General features: G+C 53.4%; 2 protein-coding genes across 4 annotated transcripts; one reads left to right on the forward strand and one right to left on the reverse strand.

The window, feature by feature from the left end:
- Positions 1-113: 113 nt before the first annotated feature.
- On the forward strand, positions 114-8,907 carry SH2D3A (SH2 domain containing 3A). Of its 2 annotated transcripts, none has more exons than XM_074203705.1 (11): positions 114-201; positions 1,216-1,464; positions 1,844-2,241; positions 3,079-3,164; positions 3,304-3,944; positions 4,031-4,146; positions 4,697-4,874; positions 4,946-5,057; positions 5,182-5,367; positions 5,471-5,645; positions 5,884-8,907. In XM_074203705.1, the coding sequence occupies exons 2-10, from the start codon at positions 1,387-1,389 to the stop codon at positions 5,629-5,631; spliced, it is 1,956 nt and encodes a 651-aa protein (XP_074059806.1). In that variant the 5' UTR covers positions 114-201; positions 1,216-1,386; the 3' UTR covers positions 5,632-5,645; positions 5,884-8,907. The 2 variants fall into 2 exon arrangements, with proteins under 2 accessions (XP_074059806.1, XP_074059807.1); XM_074203706.1 differs by having other exon boundaries at positions 133-201; positions 1,368-1,464.
- TRIP10 (thyroid hormone receptor interactor 10) lies at positions 6,081-17,024 on the reverse strand. Of its 2 annotated transcripts, XM_074203707.1 has the most exons (15): positions 16,950-17,024; positions 12,814-12,929; positions 12,510-12,566; positions 12,221-12,368; positions 11,967-12,029; positions 11,461-11,565; positions 11,249-11,377; positions 10,896-11,042; positions 10,310-10,504; positions 8,994-9,158; positions 8,538-8,647; positions 7,950-8,082; positions 7,601-7,731; positions 7,206-7,327; positions 6,081-6,876 (listed from the first exon to the last, which is right to left on the reverse strand). In XM_074203707.1, the coding sequence occupies exons 1-15, from the start codon at positions 16,971-16,973 to the stop codon at positions 6,728-6,730; spliced, it is 1,794 nt and encodes a 597-aa protein (XP_074059808.1). In that variant the 5' UTR covers positions 16,974-17,024; the 3' UTR covers positions 6,081-6,727. The 2 variants fall into 2 exon arrangements, with proteins under 2 accessions (XP_074059808.1, XP_074059809.1); XM_074203708.1 differs by lacking the exon at positions 8,994-9,158 and having other exon boundaries at positions 6,085-6,876.
- Between the last annotated feature and the right edge of the window lie 4,761 nt (positions 17,025-21,785).

Here is a 21,785-nt window from a genome sequence, read left to right on the forward strand (position 1 = left end):
ATTACGGGCAGGGGGCGGCTCCAGGCGGGGCGGTGCCAGGCGGGGCGGTGCCAGGCGGGGCGGGGCCAGGCGGGGCGGGGCCAGGCGGGGCGGGGCCAGGTGGGGAGGGGCGGGGCCGGGCCGGGCCAGGGGCAGACCTGAGCCTGGTCTCGAGGAGGCGCTGAGTCTTGGAGCCGGACCCGCTGACTTAAGGCGCTGCAGGTGAGCTTCCTAGGACTCTGGGCAGAGATTGGGGGGGGGGGGGGTGCGGAGAAACCTGGACATTCTACCTGCGGGGTCGAGGGGGAGGGCAATGGAGATCCCCTCCTGCTGCAGACACCCCCAGCCTCCCAACCTTATCCCGCATCCATGAGGAGTCCCCCCCCACCGCCGCCCCTCCCTGCCCACATCCGCAGCCTGCAGGTCTCTGTAAATCGGGGGTGGGGGGTCTTGGATTAGGAGAGAGGCCTTGGAACTGCGTCCCTCCCCCCCTTTTCTGTCCCCGGAACTTCCTTCTGCTTCTCTCCTCCCCCCTTTCGCTTGACTCAGGCCGCTGGAATCCCAGGTACAGCCACAACCCCAGCTCCACGCCCTACGGTCCTGCATTCTCCTACCCCTCGGGCACAGGAGAACCACTAGGGAAACCATCTCCACTGGCTCCTTTTCCCGACTGCAGCCCGCCTTCCAATAAAGTCCTGAGTGCTGACTCTGTGACCCTAGACAAATCACTTCCCTTCCCGGACCCTCTGTAAATAAGGGAACCAACATTTATTTAGCCACCTGATACGGGCCAGGCACAATGTCAAGCTCTCGGAATCCTCACAACTCCGAGGCGGAGATTCTATGATAATCCCCAATTTACAATTGAGTCAACTGAGGTAGAGAAAGGTTAAGTGACTTGCCTAGAGTCACACTGCTGGTAAAGTGTCTGAGGTAGCATCTGAACTCAGGTCTTCCGGTCTCAAAGTCACCTTTAGTGCGTGGACTAGATTACCTCCTCTTAAAGGTTCTTTGTACTCTGCATTCAGTGTTTCATATCCTAATGCCCCCTTCCAGTTTTGACATTCTATGGTCTCAGATCTCTTACTGCCTCTTAAGGACATTAATTTTAGGGAAATGACTTTGTAAACCTTTGGGCTTTGTTATTGTCTAAATAAAGGGCTTTCCAGCTATGGGATGTTTTGATTGCTTCTCGTGCTTCCTTCACCTTGTGGCCTGGTTTATTTTTTTTTTCAGAAGGAACAAGGACCCCTAGAAGGGAAGAGACGTGCCCAAGGCATCCAAGTCAAGACAGGGGGCAGAGCCAACATTAGAATCTAGATCTCCTGACTTCCAGTCCAAATGCTGCCTCCTCAGTGATCCCCATCCCCTACTCTTTCTTTTCCAAGTGGGGTCCAGGAGCTGCCAATGGAAGGAGAGGAGCCTCTGGACCCTGAGAAAGAGTTGGTTGACCAGATCTGGTACCATGGAGGACTTTCCCAAAAGGTAACCCCAGAGCACCCCCTGGTGGAGACTCCTGGCTGAGGGTATTAACACTCTTGCTACCTACCTGTTGCTCAGGTCTAACTTCCCATAGTCTCCCTGAGGAAAACCAGACCTAAGGTAGAAGGGATTCACCGTTCACTTGACTTCCCCACTTGAGGTCTCCTCTCCCGCCTGAATTTCAGTAACTTCATATCCCAGCTACCCTACTGTGCCTCCTTCAAAAAATGAGAAGCCCTTCTCCCAATCACTCCTGCCTCTGGGAACATCTCATTGCCATCCATGCCCTGTCTCCTGTTGTTGGGAGCTTTAGACAACCCAATCTGCCGTCACCACTGAGCCTGGCTCCATCCCCTGCCAATCTTGTCTTTTCCATCCCTAGGAAGCAGAGGCCCTGCTGCTGGCAGATGGGGACTTCCTGGTATGGGCCTCCACTCCCACCTTAGTTTTGGGCTCGAGCCCCCTGATGCTGTCCTGCTGCTGGGGTGGTCAACCCCTCCATTTTGAGGTGGTGCGTATCCAACTGCGCCCACGCCCTGGCAGGCCTCGTGCCCTCTTCCAGTTGGAGGATGAGCGCTTCCCCAGCCTGCCTGCCCTGGTAAACTGTTATGTGGCTATGCAACGCCCATTATCCCAGGCCTCAGGGGCTGTGGCTTCTCACCCCATAGCCCGCCATGGACCTCCACATCCTCTGATCTTTGGCAAGCCCCACCACCGGCGGAGCCTGAGTGACGACAACTGCAGTGATGGTGCTCGCCAGGTCCATAAAGAGCTACTCAGGTATGGAGAGATGTGTTATTGGGGTTAAGAGATGGGGAAGAAGGGTCAGAGAAGAGAGCATTTTGTCCCCCTCCTTTCACATTGGCATTACTCAGAGGACCCTTGGAATAGAAGAGGGACCTCCATCCTTGAGATGGGACCAGATAATCTTTCGGGAGATAAGAGCTTGGGGATCCGTATCCCCTCTACCCACTAGGAAATGGCTAGAGGAAACGGAATGGGAGGAAGAGAAGAGACAAGGTAGCAGGAAATTAAAGAGCTCTGAACTGAGTCAGGAGACCAAGCTTCAAACCCAGTTCTGCCATTGATTGGACAAGTCACCTCATTTCTCTAAGCACTAGTTCCTTCATCTGAAGCATATTTGCATTGCCTGCCTTATGGAATTGTGAGAAATGAACCACAGACATATGAACTACTAACATTCATTCAGACACAAAACAAGCTGGGGGAGTGGGTCTGAGGGTTCCCTGCTTCCAGAGGCAGTAACAACACTCTTTCTCATGTTCTCCTTGCCTCCTTCTGTGTCTCAATCTCAAATGTTCTCCCTTCTTCACCTCTACCTGTGCACTCCCTAGTTCTCTTTAAAGCTGAACTTCAGTAGGGGAAACATTTCATAATCTTTCAGTTGTTATGGAAATCTCCCCAACCCCAATTACTTTGTATGTCCTTTGTATTTACTTAGCTTTGTCCAAATTGTTCTGCCTCCCCAACCTCAAATGAAAGTAAGCTCTTTGAATGTGAGAGTTGATTCCCTTATAACTACCTAGCATTTAGCACAATTCTCTGGACAAAGTAGTCACTTTCCATTCATGCTTCTTAAATTGAATTTGCCACTAGGACCAAGACACTCAGTGGTAGCCAGCCAGCCAGCCTAGATATCCTGGGTCACAAGGAAGGTCCCTCTAAGGATAACAAAGCACCAGGTAAGTTGGAGAAGCTGGGGGACAGAAAGTATCTACCACAGGGTTTCCTCTTCTCTCTGTGTGTCTTCCTTCTGACTTCTTCCCTATCTCCACCGCGTCTCCAATCCCAAGTCTGTCCGCTTTTATCTCTTTCACTCAGGTTCCCCAGAAGACTCTCCAATGGCCAAAGTACTACCTCCTGCTTCCCCCCTCTTCCGTACTGGCAGTGATCCTGTACTCCGTAGGGCCCAGCTACTGAGTCTGGTCACCCCACTATGGGGCTCAGATGGTCAGCTACATCCCAAGGTGCCACCCAAACCTCCACGGGCACCCTCAGTAATGTTGCCAGAATGCTCTGGGACTCCCACCTCCAGTGAGCTGGTGCCTCAGGAGACCCTCCACTCCCAAGGTAGTGGGGAGGAAGTTAGGACTGAGGAGGAGGCAAGACTTGGACCAAGAGATAGACAAGAGACTGAGGACAAGACAGAGGCCTTGCCTGGGGAAGAAGCTGATCAAAGAGAAAAGCAGAAGGATCAACACAACCACGAGGCCCATCTGAGCAACATGGAAGGTCTCCAGGAGTCCCCTTGGTGGGAAGAGTGGGAGCAAGAAGAGGCTGAAGATTTTGTGAAACCTCAAGGAGGAATTCCCGCTGCCCTTCAGCCCCAAGCCTTCTCTTCCTGCTTGCTGGGTCCTGAAAACCGGGCCCTGGAGCCCAGTGCCCTGAGTACTCTCCGTATCTTGTTCCTACAGCATGATGTGGGTACTGTAGCCCAACACCTACTTCTCACCAATTGCCAGGTCAGCAGACCCAGAATCTGGCAGCACTGTGACTTGAGATATCCTAAAGGCAGCTTTCCCTGGGCTCACCATTTCTTTCCTCCCAGGCAGCCCAGATCCTGGGTGTAACTCGAACTCAGCGCCAAGCAATGGGCGTCCACTCGGGTCTGGAACTCCTCACGCTGCCTCATGGGCATCAACTTCGGCTTAACCTATTAGAGAGGTGAGCCCCAAGCTCTAACCCTAACCCTGCCCCCGTCTCCCCCAGGAGAACATCAGAGGATAATAACCATGCCACCCTCACAGCCATTCTTTCCCTCCAAACCAGTCCCAGAGCTACAACTAGGGTGAGACGATAAAAATTCTGTCCCAGGATGCTAAAATTTAAATGGGGTACCGATGGTGTTGTCCTTTCAGAAAAAAAATTTGAAGACTTCAGAGGGACTCTCAGTAACTTAAAGTATAAAGTATATTGGTAGTAAAAACAAGGCATCAATATCGTGTGGGTTTTATTTTATAATGGTGACTTAGACACACATTCATATACCCTACTGGTCCCATCACCAAATTCATTTGAGAGTGTGGCTCACAAGGTTTTACTTTTCAAAAATTGCTAGTTTTGCCTTCCAAACCTTTGCAGTTTCTTCCATTTCCTTTCAGCTCCTTGCCAGCGTCCCCCCAAGCCCCCTCCCACCCTTTAAGCCTAGACCTTGTACAACCCTGCCCTATATCTCCAATCCCCCTTTCTTCCCGAACCCACAAACTTCCCCCAGACATGAGGCCTTGGCCCTGGCTGCAGCCATAGCCGTGGTGGGATGCTCGGGGTCAGTGGCAGAACGAGTGGACACCTTGCTTGGCCTTATCCAGCTGGCACTAGCCCTTCGGGCCCCTGGAGGTACAGGAGACCTGTTTGCTCTTTCTTCAGTGATGACTGCCTTGCAGCTGCCCCAGGTAAGGTGAAGGATGGGGAAGGGACCTGTCATCAGACAGGTTCAGGGGCTAAGTATGTCAGTTCTCCCCAGATCACACGGCTAGAACGGACGTGGCGCCTCCTCCGCCAGAATCACACGGAAGCCGCGCTGGCCTTTGAGAAGGAGCTGAAGCCCTTTGTCCGAGCTCTGGATGAAGGGGCTGGTAAGTGGGAAGCTAAATCTTTGTCTGATGGCATTTTAGACCTGGAAGCAGGGAACTGGAATCATGAGACTCAGGGAAGTGGAATTGATTTGTAGCTGGCACTGAGATTTTTCTCTCCTCACAGAAATTGGCCAGCCAGGAGAGGTGGCCCTGCCTCACCTAGTGCCTGTGGCCCAGCTGCTGGAAGGGGTCCAGTTGTGGGGGTCTGACGAGGAGAGCTGTGAGCGGCTGCTTTGGACCCTGCAGGGAGCCCGAACCATGGCCAACAATGCCTCCCACTACCGAGAGGTGGCCAGGGCCAGACTAAAGGGTGAGCTCTGGCCTCCACCTCTCAAGAAATCACTCCTTCTCCTCCCCTTCCCCTTTCCAGTCTCCTAGCCTTATCCTGGGTTCTTTTTCCTTCCCCTACCCAGGTTTCCAACCCACCCCTCAACTATATGAAGCCTTCCAGACTGAGTTTGCCCTGAGGCTTCTCTGGGGCAGCCGGGGTGCTGGAGCCGGACAGGCCGAAAGACACAAGAAGTTCCACCTTGTCCTAAGTGCCCTTTCCCGCAGGCTGGAGCCCGAGGGTTGAGGTCACGCTAAACGGTAAAGATTCACCTTTGCTGACCACAGCTGCCCATTGTCCTCTGTCCAGGGGCCTGAAATCCCAGGGGCACCTGCACTCCAAGCTGACTACCACCACAATGCCAGCTGGGCTAGCACAGCTCAGATCTTGTCCTGCAGCACCCATACCTAGAGAAGTGAGATCCTCCAGAGCAGGAGGAAGGAGGCAGGTGTAGCTGAGCCCTCATACCCATTCTCTCTTCCTCCTCTTCTTTGCTAGGACCACGAAGTGCCACTGGCTCTTCTCTCATAGCCCTTCCAGAACCCAGAAGGTTTCGGGTGAAAGGGAACTCACTACCTCACAGAAGCTGAGCCTGCTGCTTTGAAACATCCTCCCCCCACCCCCTTGGAGCTCTTCATCAGAGCAAATCTAGTTTTTCTTCCACAGTAGGAATGGGACATTGCTAGCAAGCCCCCCACCCCACCCTTGGATAAGCTCATCTGTGCAGAGAAGGTGGGAACCCCAGAGCCCTTCCCACCAGTCACAGGGATCAGATCAGTAGAGAAACTGGCCCCACGAGGCCCTCTACATTAGAGGCTGGGCAGCTGCAAGGGACAAAGGAGGCTTTTGTGGCTGCCCACCACCTCCAGTTCTTCACACTCTTCTCTGGCGCTCCCCAACAGGTGGGTGATGTCCTGGGGAAGGGTCCAGAGACACAGGCCAGCCCACCCAAGTCCTAAATAAAGCTCCAGTCAGGGGCTACACACAGTCCATTTATACAAGTTTCTGTTTTGTTGTTTTTTAAAAAAAAAACAAAACCAAACTGCACTTGCACAAGTATTTACATCGAGTGTAGGAGGCACAGTGGGCTGGGCCTGCAGCAGGGGTTACACAGGCCCCAGCTAGAACTCTGGGCTGAGGAGCATGTGGGGAGCAGATGCCCGGGCCACCCCAGGAATAAAGTGCATATATGGTGTGGAGTGAGGGGCAGCCAGGCCTAGCCCCCCTCCCCGCCCCCTGGGCAGGGTCCTAAAGCAGCAACAGCCAGGTCCTAGGCAGAGAGCAGGAGGCAGGACAGACGCCCTGTCAGGGATCTACCCACCCCAAGGGATGGCAAAGGGGCTCAGCTGGGCGTGACTCGAAGGTAGGAGGTTGGCACATAGCCTTCACCCCCCTGTTTCCGTCGGACTCTTGTCCATCCATCGCCTTTATCCTCCTCCATTAGGCACAGGTCCTCGCCTTCATCCATAGAGATGGTACCCTCACTGGACCCTGATGGGGGGGTAATGGGAGATTTGAGCCAGATTGAAGATGGGCCAGAAGCCCACGCCCCAATATTGTCAGATGCCCCCATGCTGGCCAATCAAGGTATCACAGAATGTTTAAAAAGGTCCCTTCTAGTTTATAGATAACACCAAGTGGCAGAATCTAGAGTCTACCCCACCCCCAGGGCTCATGTAATCCGAAATCCTATGGAAAATGCACAAGACTGGTCTCCTGAGAGGAGCCATCTGTCTCTTCTGATGTGCTGGGCTTTTCAAGAAGGGTTCAGCTGCAGGCTTGCCAACAGGTCACTTAAGTATTCCCTATTTCCTTCTCACCTTCAAACTGGTAGACAGCAACACAGTGACCAATGGGGAAGGCTGGCTCCTCTTCAAAGTCTTCTTCAAACTCTGTGTAGATGGAGGTGTCTGTTCCCTCATCTGAGGGGGGAGCCTCTGGGCTGAAGAGAGTTAGTTAGAGGTCAGCATTCACTCCCCACCCCTCACCACACCTTAACTCCCACCACCTGGCCAGTTCTAACAACCCATACCTCATCTACTCTCCCACGGCCCTTCTGGTCCCCCATCTACTTTGGTCACTGATACTCCTTACCATGGCCTACCCCCACCCCACCCCCACTTAATATCTCTCTCTTTCCCTCCATCTAAGGGCCCTTCTCCAACATACACACACACACACACACATACCCCCTTCCTAGGCCCCAGTCCCTTACCTCTCCTTGTCAGAAGCACAGTTGTTTGTATCTGGGGGAGCCCCAGTGGGTGGTTCTGGGGGACGACCATGCCTTCCCAGGCTGTCACTGCGGTTACCCAGAACTCTATTCTCAGCCTCAGCCAGCCATGTCTAAGAGCAAGGCAATCAGAGTTTGGGAGCTGGTTGGCCATGAACACCCTCCCCCCGCAACGTGCCTCATCTCCCACCACCCTCCGAAAGCAGAGAGGGAGGTTTCCTAAGGTCACTTTGCTGCTTGCCTAGGCCATGATGGGAAACAGCTGGAGCCACTACCCCTCCCCCAATGACTCAGCTGGGTGGCTGCCAGGTCCCAGACCAGAGGAGCTCACCTCATACTTTTGGATCTCTAGCTTCAGCCTCTCGATATTGCCCAGGGTCTCTGAGATGCGGGGTTCCAGGCTGGCAGGGTCACCCATCTGTGGCGTTTTCTCATAAACATCCTTCATCTTCTTTAGGGCTTCCCTAGAGAGCAAGGGAAGAGAGTTCCTCAGTCTGCCCAGTTCTCTCCCCTGAACAGCAGCCAGAGTTCCAACAACAAGGGTCCTCAGGGGATTTTTGGTCCAAGCCTGAGCAGGGCGTCCCAAAAAGTGACGAGAGGCTTCCAGGCCTCCAGTGATGGGGAACTCCCTCCTTCCATGACGCAACCCAACAAGCACAATTCTGATGGAGCCAATGCTACATAAAATGGTCATTTGGCAACATGTCCCCAATCCCTCCAAGTTCTCCCAGCTCAGCCAAGGAAAGTAAGTCTCAACTTTTACAAGACCCAGTCACTCAGATACCCAAAGAAAAATTACACTCAAGGGACATGATGTTGGAGGGGAGGACCAGCATTGAGAGCCAACCTTTGCATTGGCATGACCTTGGCCATTCCTGGATCTCTGGAGCAGAGGTGACCCCAATGCCCCACTATTCACCTTTGATCTATCTCCTTCTGTAGCTCCCGCCCTCGTTCTTCCAGTTGCTGTTTCAACTTTTTTCTTCGTTGTTCAGGGGGCAGGTGGCTGAAATCCTCAGTGACCACTGTCTAAGAGGGAAGACAGAAGGAGGTTCAATCTTCCTCCAGTCTCCATATCCCCAGTGGTCCCAGGAAACCCTAGTCTCCTCCCTGTCCCCAGCCTTTCCTGACCACCCAGCCCAGCAGCCTAAGGAGCAAAGCCAGGTGACAGGTGTGGGAAGTACCTGCCACCCAGTCCCTTGACTCTTCCTAATGAAACCTTAGGTGGGAAGTTCGGAAGAGAGTGGTGAATGGGAGAGGAGGTAGATGGTTAAGATGGAGCTGTCTGGCTCCCACCCTTCTCTAGCCAGTGTGGGGGGGGGTCAGTGCCTCAATACCCCCGAGGCCCCTCCCCAGGGGCCAATGGCCCACTTACCCCTCGACTTCGGAGACTGCGGAAGGAGGCTATCCGGGGCTTGACTGACTTACTGATCTCACTCAGTAAGGCCAGGGGGTCCCGGCTGAAGCGGGGGGATGGGGGTCCATTAGCATACGCTGAGGGAGTGGGGTTCCCCAGGGGGGACAGGGGTGGGGGGGGCAGCTACAGGCAGGGGCAAGGGATGGGATATGGGGTGAGGGTGGGTCAAGAGCAGGGATGGATGGACAGACACACAAAAAAGGAAAAAAGGAAACACAAAATGGAGAAAAAAACGGTAAGAAAACTGGGACACATACACACATATGCACACACACATACACACATACACACAGGGACATAAAACATGCACATTCCAGAGAGCAACACAAAATACGAAGCAAGAGAAGAGGAAGAAAAGGGAGACAAGGCTTTGAGCTCCCGGGGCACCAGAACCGCCCTCCTCAGTTCACCAAGGAAGGAATTCTGGCTCCTCTCCCCCCACCAAAGACTCTCCTCTCCCTTACTCTGGGCCCCTACATCTCAAGCCTTGTCTTCCCTAGTCAACACATGCAGAAGCAGATTCAGGACAGGCAAGGTGGCAGGTCAAAAATGAAAGGCACGGGATTGAAGGTCACCCTCAGAATTGGAGAAGGAAGCATCACTGGTGGCCTGGGGCTAAGGTCACAGAAGCAGGAGAGGCAGAGAGCTGGCAATGGGGAGCCCAGGGTGCTGCGGGGAGTGGGCCTGGAGGCCAGGTCAGCAGGAAATGAAAGTGTGGCCTTGAACTGCCCCGCTCCACCCCCACATGGGGCCAGATCCCCAAGACGAAGAGAGGGAAGAGTGGAATGAGCAGCTTCCCTTGCTAGCCGCTTCCCCGCCCACATCACTCTCTCACACACTCAAGCACTTTCGCACACACACTCACACACAACTCTCTCTTTCTCTGACCCCAGTCTCGGTGAGAGCCAGCTGCATGCAGAGCAGGAAGCCCCACATTAAACGTTCAAGCTGAGAACCCTCCTCAGCCCCCCTGTCCCCGCCCTGAAGCTCCAGGCCCCAAAGGACTGGGTTCTCAATCCCAGCCGGGCCAAGAGCCAAGAGGAAGATTCCTGCCCGGGACTCGGCGTTCCGGCCGGTGGCTCCCTGGGGCTTCAGGGGTGAGGGGGTGGAGGGGGGCTGACTCAACGGGGCCCCACCCTCCCCCAGTCATTCGTGTCTCCAGCTTTCTGGCCGGTGATACCCCTCCCCAGCCTGCTCCCAGCCCCATCCAGGGGAAGGGGTCAGATCATGCCTGCACACAAACCCAGTCAACCTAGGCCTCCCTGAGCCCCTACCTTATTCTTCTTTCCAAAGGGCCAGCGTTTGGGGCGATTCCTGACTGGGCCTCGGGGGTCAGGGCGCCCATCAGGGGGTACTCCCAGGCTGTTGTCTGATGGGGCTCGGGTCATGGGTTGGCTGAAGTCCTCAAACTCGACATCCCCAGGCCGAGTGAAGCCAGATTTATGCAAGCCGATGAGCACCTGGGAATCCTGGAAGCCAACAGAAGAGATGGTGTTGAGGAGAGGTGGGGCAATCTAGGCCCCCACATGCTGCTAGCCCCAGTTAGTCTCTTCACATAGAAGATTATAGCAGATAGAGGCTCTTAAAGCCAGTGGGTTTCCTGAGCTGCAGGTGACCTTAGGGAACATATAAGTTCATCTATCTGATTTTATAGATGGAGAAATCAAGAGCAAGTAGAGACCTGGCATGGGGTCAGCCAGCCAGGGCACAGTGGCAGCACAGGAGGAGCCAGTTCCAGACCTCCTGGAGCTATTTTCCTTCCCTTTCATCCCTGGGACTACCTTTCCCATTGCCATCCCTGCCAAGACAAGCTTCCTCCCTTCCCACCTACCCCCAGTATCCGAGTACCCCATCACCTACATTCTTGGGGTCCACAGCAGCAGCAGCCACCTTCATGCCCTCCAGGCATTTCCCAATGATAGGCATAACCTGGAGCTCAGTCTCTGACAGAAGCCCATAACTAGCACCAAGCCGGGCCGTCCGCCGCTCATCCATGTCCTGTAGCTTCTGGGGAGACATAGGAAATTGAGGGGCAGAGGGTTGGGACGTGGGAAGATCAGAGATGGTGGGGGCTCCAATGAGGAGGGTCTCAGGAATCTGGAGAAGCAGAAGGGCCTAGATCGACTCTGGGGGCCATGGCACACAGAAAGGAAGAGCTGAGTATGGGGAGGAGCCAAAAGGGACCGGGGCTCACAGAGGGACTGGCTGCTCACATCAAAAATCTGAGGCATCTCAGTAAAGTAGAAGTGGGCCTGGTCACGGTTGAAACGCTGTAGCTGGGCAGCATATTCATTCTTGCTCTCTTCAGCCATGTGGCTTCGCACATGGGCCTGCTGCTTTGCCTGGGGGAGGTCACTTAGGTCATGAGCCAGGCCACCAGCTCACAGGTCCCACCTTCACTCCCAGAGTCCCACAGTCCTCCCACCTTCTCCACATCAGCTTTGGTGGCATTGATGTCCTGGTCCAGCCGCTCGGCCGTCTGAGCTGCCTTCTCTGCCTCCCGACAGTCTCGTTCAAACTTCCGTTTGCTCTGAGGAATGTGACAATGATAATCAAGTCACCCACAGGCCAGCCCTCACCCTCACATTCCTGGGCTTCAGCCTCACCACACCCAAGGTTTGGAGGGGGGAAAAAGGAGGGGAAGGTACTACTCCCATTTTTACAGAAGGAGAAATCAAGTCTCAATGAGGAAAAAGGACATATTTCCTCAAGGTCAAACAAGTGAGTAATAAGGTTAGTAATAAAGCCTCTGGTCCTAAGACTTGACTTTTTTCCTTGTTGGGACTTAAATGAGAATGTTAAGTGATCTACTCCCCATAACATGGAGCCTTCCCCCATTCCTGGCCCATAGGTTGAGAGGCATGTGGGACCTCCAGCTTTGTGGCCCTGTTCATTTCTCTACCCTCTCTTCTCCTCTGTTTTAACACTCACATTCTCCAGCTGCTTGAGTCCATTTTCCAGCTGCTGCTGAGCCCGGCGGCCCTCCTGAAAATGCTGCAGGAATTGGGGATAGTGCTTAGAAATAAATGAAGGTTCTGGGGACTCGGTTGCTGAGAGAAACTGAGGCTGGAACAGCTGGGGCCCAGGTTGACTGAGGATCTCAGTCAGAAGCCTTGTTGGTGGGGGGACTCAGAGGAAAGGCTTGGGGTTTGGGGGGATGGGGAAGAATGCTCAGGGGTCCTCACCATCTTCCTCTCCTGTTTGATGTCCTGTGAATACTTGGCCAACTCCAGACACACCTGCACGGTCAGGTTCTCAGCCACCAGCTCTCGTTGGCCAGCAAAATCATTGAGTTCTTGTAAAACTTGCATGAAGGACTGCTGTTGACTGAACCTGGTGGGGGGGGGGGGGGGGATGAGGACAGGTTGGGGGAGAAGAGAATGTAGCACAGATCACCTTCTCTATCCAGGCTCCCACAAAGGAGGGAAGAGAGGGATCAACTCCACCACCCCAGTCACCTCCCCCCTTTCTCACTTGGACTCTGGGTCATCCTTTGTCGATCTCTTGGGCAGGTATTTTTTCACTAGGCTCCTGTTAGGGACATGGGCAGGAGAGAGGAAGAGAACCATTAAGTCTAAGCTTTGTCCCCTCCCCCCCAACAAAGATCCCAGGAAGGACATCCCAATAGTCCCTCCCAGTATGTGAGGACCGACATCCCCCATTCCAACTTTCCTGAGTCCTAAGGAACTTTCCCCACCTCCCCCACAGAGTGAGCCTCTCATGACCTCCCCTTAGCCTTGCAGCTCTGGGTCCCCAAACTCTGCCATTGTGAGCCCACCTTAGCTGCTTGGCATAGCTCTGTTCTACTTCTGTTCGCTCCTTCACAAACTTCACGTATTTGTCTAGCAGGTCCAGGCCCCATTGTGTATGGCGTTCAATCACCTCAAACTGGTCCTGAAAGGGAGCAGAAAATGTGAGGAGAGAAAGGAGGGGATACTTGAAACAAGTTCCTTTCCCTCTCTAGGCCTCAGTTTCCTTCTCTGTAACAAAAGGTCTCTAGAGACAGCCTTCTCCAATCCAATAATCTAGCAGACTAGGCCCCATTGTGTGTGGGGTTCAGTCACCTCAAACTGCTCCTGAAGGGGAGCAGAAAATGTGGGGAGAGGAAAGAGGAGAGTTGCTTGAAACACATTCCTTTCCCTCTCTAGGCCTCAGTTTCCTTCTCTGTAACAGGGGGTCTCTAGTGTTCCTTCTAGAGACAGTCCTCTCCAATCCTATGACCTCAGAGAGGCCCGGGGGACCAGACTCTCAGCTCCAATCATCCCCCCCCTTCTATGGGTGTAGTCGCCAAAGCCCCACCCCTGATAGACTGGACTGGGAGTGGCCAGAAAAACAGCTCTAACCCTTCTGGAGGAGGGGCCTCAGAAAAGAGAAGCCCAGGGCAGCCGGAGGTGGAGTTCCCCCCCATCAGTGTCCCTGAGACAAGGGGTGAGAGTAGCGGTGGGCATCCAAGGGGCTGAAACCTGTTTCGAGATCACAAGGGTTTTTCAGGGCAGGGTGGAGAGGAAGAGGGGCACAACGGCCTCATAGAAATCATGCTCTTCTCCCAGGGGACAAAACTAGCCCGGAACCTGCTTGCTCCCAGGCTCTTACCCCCAAGGCCCCAGCTCCAGCCAGGTTACCCCACACACACCCCTAATCCCCCTCCATTCCGGAAAATCCGGCTGGGCGGGCAAGAGTGGGTGAGTCAGGCACTACAGAAAGACAGAGCGAGGGGGGCAGTGTTACTGGCAGGCAAGGGGCGGGCACTGCCCCATGGGCCAATAGTACTTAACCCCCCAGCCCCCAGAATCTGGGATCAGGGGTTCTTGAGTTCCCTTCTCTCCAGGGGGGCCTAGGAACTCTACAGTTGAGGTAAGCCCTTGCAACAGCAAGAATCAGAACACATGTCTATCATTTAGAATTCTGGTTCTCCTACTTTTGTGGGTCTCAGTCTTCCCATAAAAGGATTTCCATTTTAAACCTATTAACCTATTACTCTTCTCCAATTATCTGCTGTAGGGGTCTGGAGGAAGACAAAAGGAAATGTCACTACCCCCCCTTCTCCCCACGGAAAGAAAATTATAAGCTCTCTCTCTCTCAACCCCTCCCTGCATACCTAAAAAACCCCTAAGTCTCAGTCATTGAATCAGTTCCCCCTGAGTCACAAAAGTCTCCCATAAAGTCCCAAGTATCTCTGGACCCTCCTTTTCCCTCCCCACCCCAAGCCCCATTTCCTGCCCATCTTTACTCTGCCTCCTCACCCTGTCCCCCAAGAGCACTTAGCTGTTCCATTAAGCAGCTCTACACTTGAGAGAGTTCAAAGAGCTGACTGGGATCTGCCCTTTCCTAGCTTTGTGTCAGTGGCTAAGTTCCTGGCTTTTTTCAGGACTTCAGTTTCCTCATCTGTAAGATGGGAAGTGTCTTACACTCCCATCTTAACCTGTCTCCCTGCCCTTCCTCAGTTGAGTCAGATTTCAGAAAGGGGCAAGAAACTGGTGCAGCCATTTGTTCTGAAGTTTCCCCTCTCAGGTGGAGTGCCCCCTCCCTGCCTAGGAAACAGAGCTCGGTCCTTGGACTGGACCTCTCTTGATTTGACCTCTCTGCCACATTGCCCTGGGATTCCTGGGGATTTCTGCTGGGTGTTGGGTTTTCCAGGGCCCTGGAGGTGGGAACTTCTAGCAGCCCAAGATGGGGAGGGATGAGGATCAAGAGGTAGAGAGAAAGAAGAGTTGAGACTTGTGGAGACTGTGAATCCTCACACCTCCCATGGCTCCCTGGGCTCTTTCCTTGGAGCCTCTCTGGCCCTTCCCCCCCCCTTCATGGAAGAAAACCCTGGAGTCTAAAAGAAGGCAGGACAACCCCTCTCCTGAAATTGAAGCCTTTTAGCCATCCAATTGTCTCCTCTCCTCCCCCCCACCCCAGGATTTTATCAGTCTCTGCCCAGTAAATGGATTAACCCTAGCCAGGAAGAGGGAGGAGCTCAGGAACCAGACCCCCATCCCTTAAAAGAGCACGAGGGAGGGAAAGATGTCTCCAGATCCCTGGAAGAAGTGTCAGAGCTTTCCTGGGATAATATGGCTGAAGGAGATGGGGCACCAGCCTGGAGACAAATCCTGGGTCCTAATAACCACCTGGTGGATGTCTGCTTACCATTCCACACTGTTTACCATTCCACACCACCCTCCACCCCCAGATATGTGCCGAACCAGCTGCCCCTGGGCAAAGACCCAGAGACCCAGTAAGATAAGAAGGGACCTGACCTGGTCAGGGCGCTCAAAATAGGTGACCTATTCCAGCTTTCCACACACTCCTCTTTCATCTGGCAAGACCGATGCAATTCCCAGGGAATGACCCTAGATCCAGAGGTCCCAACAGAGCTCAGGCCTCAGCTCCTCCTCCCCCTTTCAGACCCCAAAGTGAGGGTAGGGAAACCGAAACCAGGAAGGGTTCAGACCCAACAAAAATCAAATCCTTTTCTAAGGAAAGGCCTCAGCATCTTGGACAACTTGTGGCTCAACAAGGCCCCTGACTGAGCCCTAAGGTCAGAGTCCAAGAAGTCAGTACCCCCACCCACCCCCCATCATCCCCTCAGGCATACTATCCCAGGATTCTCAAAGCCAAAAGGTCAAGGAGGCCAGGGGGAGGGGAGAGCCTGAACCAGAGCTAGGAGTTGGAGGTGGGGAGGAATCTTCCTTCCAGTCCTAGATTAAAGTCCTCCCAGAGGTCCAAGCTGGATGGAGCCAAAGTATGAGGCATCCATCGAGGACAAACTGGTTTGCCAGGGAGAGGGAGAAAGGGAGAGACTGAGGGCCAGAGGGCCAGGGTAAAGAAAACAAAACAGGGAGAGGAGAGCCTGAGGCCCAGCCAGGGGAAGGGACCCAGGCAATCTAAGGACTGGGCCTTTTTATTTTTTTTTTGGGGGGGGGGGGGAGGACTGGGATCCCTGGCCCGGGCTTTAAGCTGGGAAGGAAATCCACTTCCTGTTGGGGGGGTGGGGAGGAGGAGAGCAAGGGATGTAAACACAGTAGCTCAAGCCAAGGGAGGGGTCACTAATGACAACCCCCCCACACCGTACCCACCAAAACTCAAGGGTCTGCTGCTGTGGCCCATCCTAACCACTGGACTCCCGGCCAAGTCTAGGCAGGCCTGGCATTTAGATGGGAGAGGATCCCTACAGGACTCCAGAGTGCGGCCCCTGAGGCTCGGGGATCCTCTGTGGGTGGGGCATGAGGGGCCACCTAAATAACTTGGGTCGAGGTCAGCTAGGCCGGGACCGGGAGGGGAGGAGTTGCCGACGCCCCCCACCCCATTCTTCCAGTCCTCGCGGCCCCCCTTCCAACCCTGGAGTTCAATGGGAGGGAGGGAAGCGGCCGGTGACAAAGGCCGGGCCTCGAAGCACAGAGGGGAGAAGGCAAGGGGGAGACACTGGGCAAGGATGGAAGGGGTACGAGAGAAGCCCGGGCCGGCGGAAACTGAGGAAAGAAGACAAACGGGAGAAGGAACTTGAGAAAGAAAGAGGGGGCGAGGGAGTGAAAGAGGAGGGGGAAAGGGGTGGGGGCGGGGGGAAGCAGAGGCCTGAGAGAGGGTCCCGGGAGAAGTAGAAGGGACTAGAAGAAAGCCGGGCAAGGAGAGAGCCGGGGGGGGGGGGGGGGGGCCGCGGGAGAGAAGAGAAACTGAAATCCAAGAGTTGGAGAAAACTGTTGGGAGCTGAGGAGGGGAGGGGGCCGGGCGGCGCTGAGTGGGGGGCGTCGGGAGGGGCCGTCCCGGAGAGGACGTGGTGGGGAAGGGGGAAGAAATGGAAGCGCTTGGCGAGGGGGGCCGGGGGAGCGGGAGGGGGGAGGTGGGGGGCCGCCCCGGGGCCCGGCAAAGGCAGAAAAGTCGGAGGGGGCGCGGGCTGGGGGAAGCCGCGGGAGGGGGCCGGGGCAGACTCACCCACAGCTCCGTGCCCCAATCCATGCTGCCCGCGCCGCCAGCCAGCCCCGAGACACTGCCACAGCCCCGCGCGGCCCGGCCCGGCCCGGCCCGACTCGGCCCCGCCCCCAAGCGCGGGCCCCGCCCCCGCCCCGGCACCGCCCAACCCGAGGAGGGAAGGGCGGGGCGGGGCGGGGCCGCGGGGCGGGGCGCCCCGCCCCCTTTTAAAGACCTAGGACTTTTTCCAAAGCCCCGGAGCCAGCTCCAGCCGCTTAACCCCTTCATTATCCGGCTCCGGCGACTGCCGGCGCCCTCCGCCCCCGCCGCCCCCCGCCCCGGGTCTTAAGGGGACTAGACTGGGGTTCTGCTTTCCCCAGAAGCCCGCCCCGGGCCACCTCCCCCCCTCAAAGGGCCAGGCCGGGATCCCCTCCCCCGGCGCCCCAGAGCGGACCACACACGAGAGGAGACGGCGCGCTGAGGTCACTCGGTTATTTTGGGTCCAGGGCCAGCTTCCAGACAGCTACCTTGTCGCCACTAATGGTCTCCGGCCACAAGGACGGAGGGGAGGAAGGGGGGCCGGATCCCGCCCCGGGCCGCCCTGCGGGCAGCTCCATCAGTGCCCCCCCGGGCCGCGGCCCCCGGCTCCTCCGCATCGGAAATGCAGAGACGGAGCGACCTTGGACGGGCCTGGCCCGACTCCGGGGCCCAGGCCGCCTTGATCCCCACCTGCCCAGCCTTCTCGCCCCGCCCCGAGGAGGTGGTTCTCACCTCCACCCCAGGCCCGCAGACCTCTGCCTTGCAGCCCATAAAAGCCAGTTCCCACCTTGTAAAACTCTTTGAGGCTGCTGGGATGAAAAGAGGAGGATGGGGTGAAAGGTCCCAACCTGCCCCCTGCCCCTTCTCCTGCTGCCTGGACTAGCTTTCTTCTTTGTCGGGAGCCTTTAGAGCTGCCTGGGCTGGGGGCCAGGTCTCCCTGGTTCCCAGCCACTTTGGGGTCCTCACTGGAGCCAGAAAGACTCCCCTGGAGCCTCTGTCAGTTGTTGTTCCTTTGGAGGAGTTAAGTGCTTGCGCATCATTCGGAGGGGGGGAGACAGGGCGCTAGATTGAGGGGTGTCTGCACTGTGGGGAGCCCACACCCCAAAGTTGCCAAGGGCAGACAGGGGAACCTGGAGGATCAGTCACTGCTGGGACACGTGCCCCACCTACTGGTCATTCCAGACACAGGAAGCTTGCACCATGCCTAAATAGGGTCAAATCCGCGCCGAGACTGCCTCAGTGTCCTCACCTGGAAGCTAAAGCAACCTGACTTCTATAGGTTGTACCCACCAACACAGATCCCAGAGGGCAGCAAGCTCCCGCTCCCCAAGAGGCGGAAAGAGAGTTCTACTCATCCCTCTCATCTCTCATCTTTTCCTCAGGTTTCCCCCTCCCAGGGAATGATAGAAGATAGAGACTGAATGTATGATTTTATTGGTACAGGGAACTACTAAAATGCAGAAATTATCTCTGCCAATTCGAGGCAACCAGTACCCTGCTTGCAGTTCAGAATCCAGAGCTGTAACCAACAGGATGATGAGGTTTGACTTTTGTAATCAAAGACAACCAGACATCACGGGGGTGATACCATGACAAGCACAAGAATTGAGTTTGAGTGAGGGGGTGCTGTGTTAAGTCACCAGCCTCACTCACCTCCTCACTGGGTCCAGTGGTCAGATATGGATCAGGACGACTGGAGATGGCTCTGGATGTGGGGCAGGCAGGGTTAAGTGACTTGCCCAAGGTCACACAGCTAGTAAGTACCAAGTTTCTGGGGCTAGACTTGAACTCCTGTGTCCTCCTGACTCCAAGGCCAGTAAATCTGCACCAACTAGCTGCCCCCCAATATTTGAATCCAGCTTCAGACACTTGCCATTTACTAGCTGTGTGACCTTGGGCAAGTCACTTAACCCTGATTGCCTCAAATCCAGAACCATCTCCAGTCATCCTTATTCATATCTGGCCACTGACTCCAGATGGCTCTGGAGGAGAAAGTGAAGCTGGTGACTTAGCATCCCCTCACTCAAATCCAGTTCATGTGCTTGTCGTGGCGTCACCTCTCTGATGTCATGGTCTTCTTCAATAACAAAGAATACAACAGGAAAAGATTGACTAGTCCCAAATTATATAGTTTTAATGTCTCAAAGTAGAAACTTGGACTCAAGGCAGCCTAGCTTGAGGCTAGGCCTTTCTCCAATATGCCAGAATCCACTAAATCCAATAAACATTGATTACAAATCTTCTATGCCCCAAGCTAAACCTCAAGTACTAAGCCCATTTAGGGAATAAATGAATGAAATATCAGCCAATCAATCCACAAGTATTTCTTAAGATGAATGTTTATTTGGAACTTCTTTTTTTGCCAAAGCACTAGGCTCTGTTCTAGGGATGTTCTTCTCCTTTGAACTCACAATCAAATAGAGGGAAATAACAAAGGGGAGGCAAGGGCAGAGGATTTTGGTTTGGAGAGTAACTGGGATGTTCAAGAAACAAAGAGAGTTGAAACCTTGCCAAGAGTCCACCTGCACAACATCTCTGCATCTATCTCTATAGCTTCACTCACTCAATTTTGCCCCTAATTCCGGCCCTCATCATCCCAGGGAGGTAGGATTGACTCATTCTTTCCAATTGCAGTGTTGATCTGATTATAGTCCCAGAGTTAGGGGGCAGGGTCATGCAGAGGGCTGAAAGAAAATGATGGGGCAGAGGACTTGGCCTGAGTTAGTGGGTCACAGAGAAGACACCACCAATCAGAACCTCAGGAGCTAGAAGGGTTAATATTCCAGGATATGATTTCTGATTCAAGGAATTGGGGAAGTTGCTGTTTGGTCAAAATTCTACCTCCTCCTGCCTAATTCAGGAATTTGATTTAACTATACATGGATATATATATATATATATATATATATATATATATATATATATATGATTTTTTCTTGCCTCCTTAATGGAGGAAGAGGAGAGAATTCAAAACTGTAAATAAAACAAATGAATTATAAATAAATTAAAAGAAATTTAAGAGATTCTGTCTCCATAACATCTTTGCATCAATTTTTTCCACTCAATCTATTTCTACCCTAGTCAAGGTCCTCTTCTCTCCTTGACTATTGTCTTCTGATTGGCCTCTCTCTCTCTCTCTCTCTCTCTCTCTCTCTCTCTCTCTCTCTTTATAATCTCATCTATTTCTAATTGTTCCAATAGTTTATAAAAACAATATCATTGAAACACATGGGGAAAAGGAGTTGATGAGGTTAATCCTGATTAATTGAATCTCACTGATCCATGTGATGAAATCACAAGATGTGAACACTGTAGCTGCTGTCAGAAAGAGCAGAATTCAAATGTGGCCTCAGACACTCCCTATTTGACCCTGGGCATTTAGTCTCTGTTTGCCTCTACATCCCCTCAAAATGAGAATGATAAAAGGACCTTCCTTCCAGGGTTGTTTTGTGGATCAGATGAGATATTTTCTAGAATGTCTAGAATATAGGGTAGGCCCTTAATAAATCCTTGTTTCCTTCTTTCCCTCCTTTCTTCCTTTTCTTTCTTCTCTCCCTCTTTCTGTTCTTTCCTTCCAATCCTTCCACTTTTCCTTCCATCCTTCCACTCTTCCTTCCATCCTCAAAGTGGATAGACTGACCTTGGAGTCAGGAGGAAAGGAGTTCAAATTCAGCCTCAGACACTTGACTTATAGCTGTGCCACCTTGGGCAAGTCACTTAACCCTGAGTGCCTCACATTTGGGGCCATCTCCAGTCCTCCTGATTCTGGCCACTGGACCCGATGGTTCTAGAGGAGAAAGTGAGGTTGGTGACCTAGCACAACATCCTCTCATTCAGAGCCAATCCATGTGCTTGTCATGGTATCACCTCCCTGATGTCATGGTCTTTTTTCAAAAATCAAAGACAAAATTATCTTTCTTTTTTTCCTTCCATCCTTCCTTCTTTCCTTCCTTTTCCAATCTTCCTTCCTTCCATTTTTCCTTTCTTCCTGCCAACTTTCCTTCCTTCCTTCCACAAATGGGAAGATAGAATTTCTTTTGCTTCCTTCCCCACTTTCCATTTGTACTGGCACCTTGCCACTGAAGCACACATCAGGGGACACCTGTGGTGTTAAGTGGAGTTGTTATCTGAAAGGAACTAATGGACCCTGTAAGGAAGTAGGCCCCTGAACCAAGACCCTTGCTGATCCTAAATTATGGCTCCAGTTCTTTCTGAAAGTACCCTGGGCCTTGGAATGATCTTGCTTTGGAGCCATGCCCCGAGTTCCATAGCAGTCTTCAGGGACCAGTAAAGCAAATCATCCAGCAAAGCTAGACCTCTAGAAGGAGTAGCACAAGATGGCAAGAAGACATATTAGTGAGGCAGGGTTCTCTGCTGCTGCAATTCCTTCTGGATTTGTTGCCACACTTGGGAATGCTCTGTTTATATACTCTTTCGGATATGGCTGACTGGATTTGTAGCAGAGTATACCCCAACTTTATGCAGGAGACATGTTTCTGTTTTTCTTAACTCTGCTATTTTGTTGTACCATGAGCTAATTGTATCTTTGGACTGACTTCTGAAAGGTAAACACATCATGAGCAGGAGCTGTAAGAGTTCAGATTGGAAGAGTACCTTGAACCAGGGCTTGTCACTTGGTTAATTAGTACTCTCTGCCTCCCGAATTTACTCTCATTTTAAATGTAAATCCCGTTTTCTAAGTGTTTTCACTTTCATATAGAAAAAGTGGCATAGAAGCCAAAGGGTGGGATTGGGAAGCAACAATGAGGAAAAGTCATCAATTGTCAGATTGAGCAAAATATTTAAAAGTCCTTCTAGGGC

The sequence above is a fragment of the Macrotis lagotis genome, chromosome X, assembly GCF_037893015.1.
Source record: "Macrotis lagotis isolate mMagLag1 chromosome X, bilby.v1.9.chrom.fasta, whole genome shotgun sequence".
In the NCBI taxonomy this organism is placed as follows: Eukaryota; Metazoa; Chordata; class Mammalia; order Peramelemorphia; family Peramelidae; genus Macrotis; species Macrotis lagotis.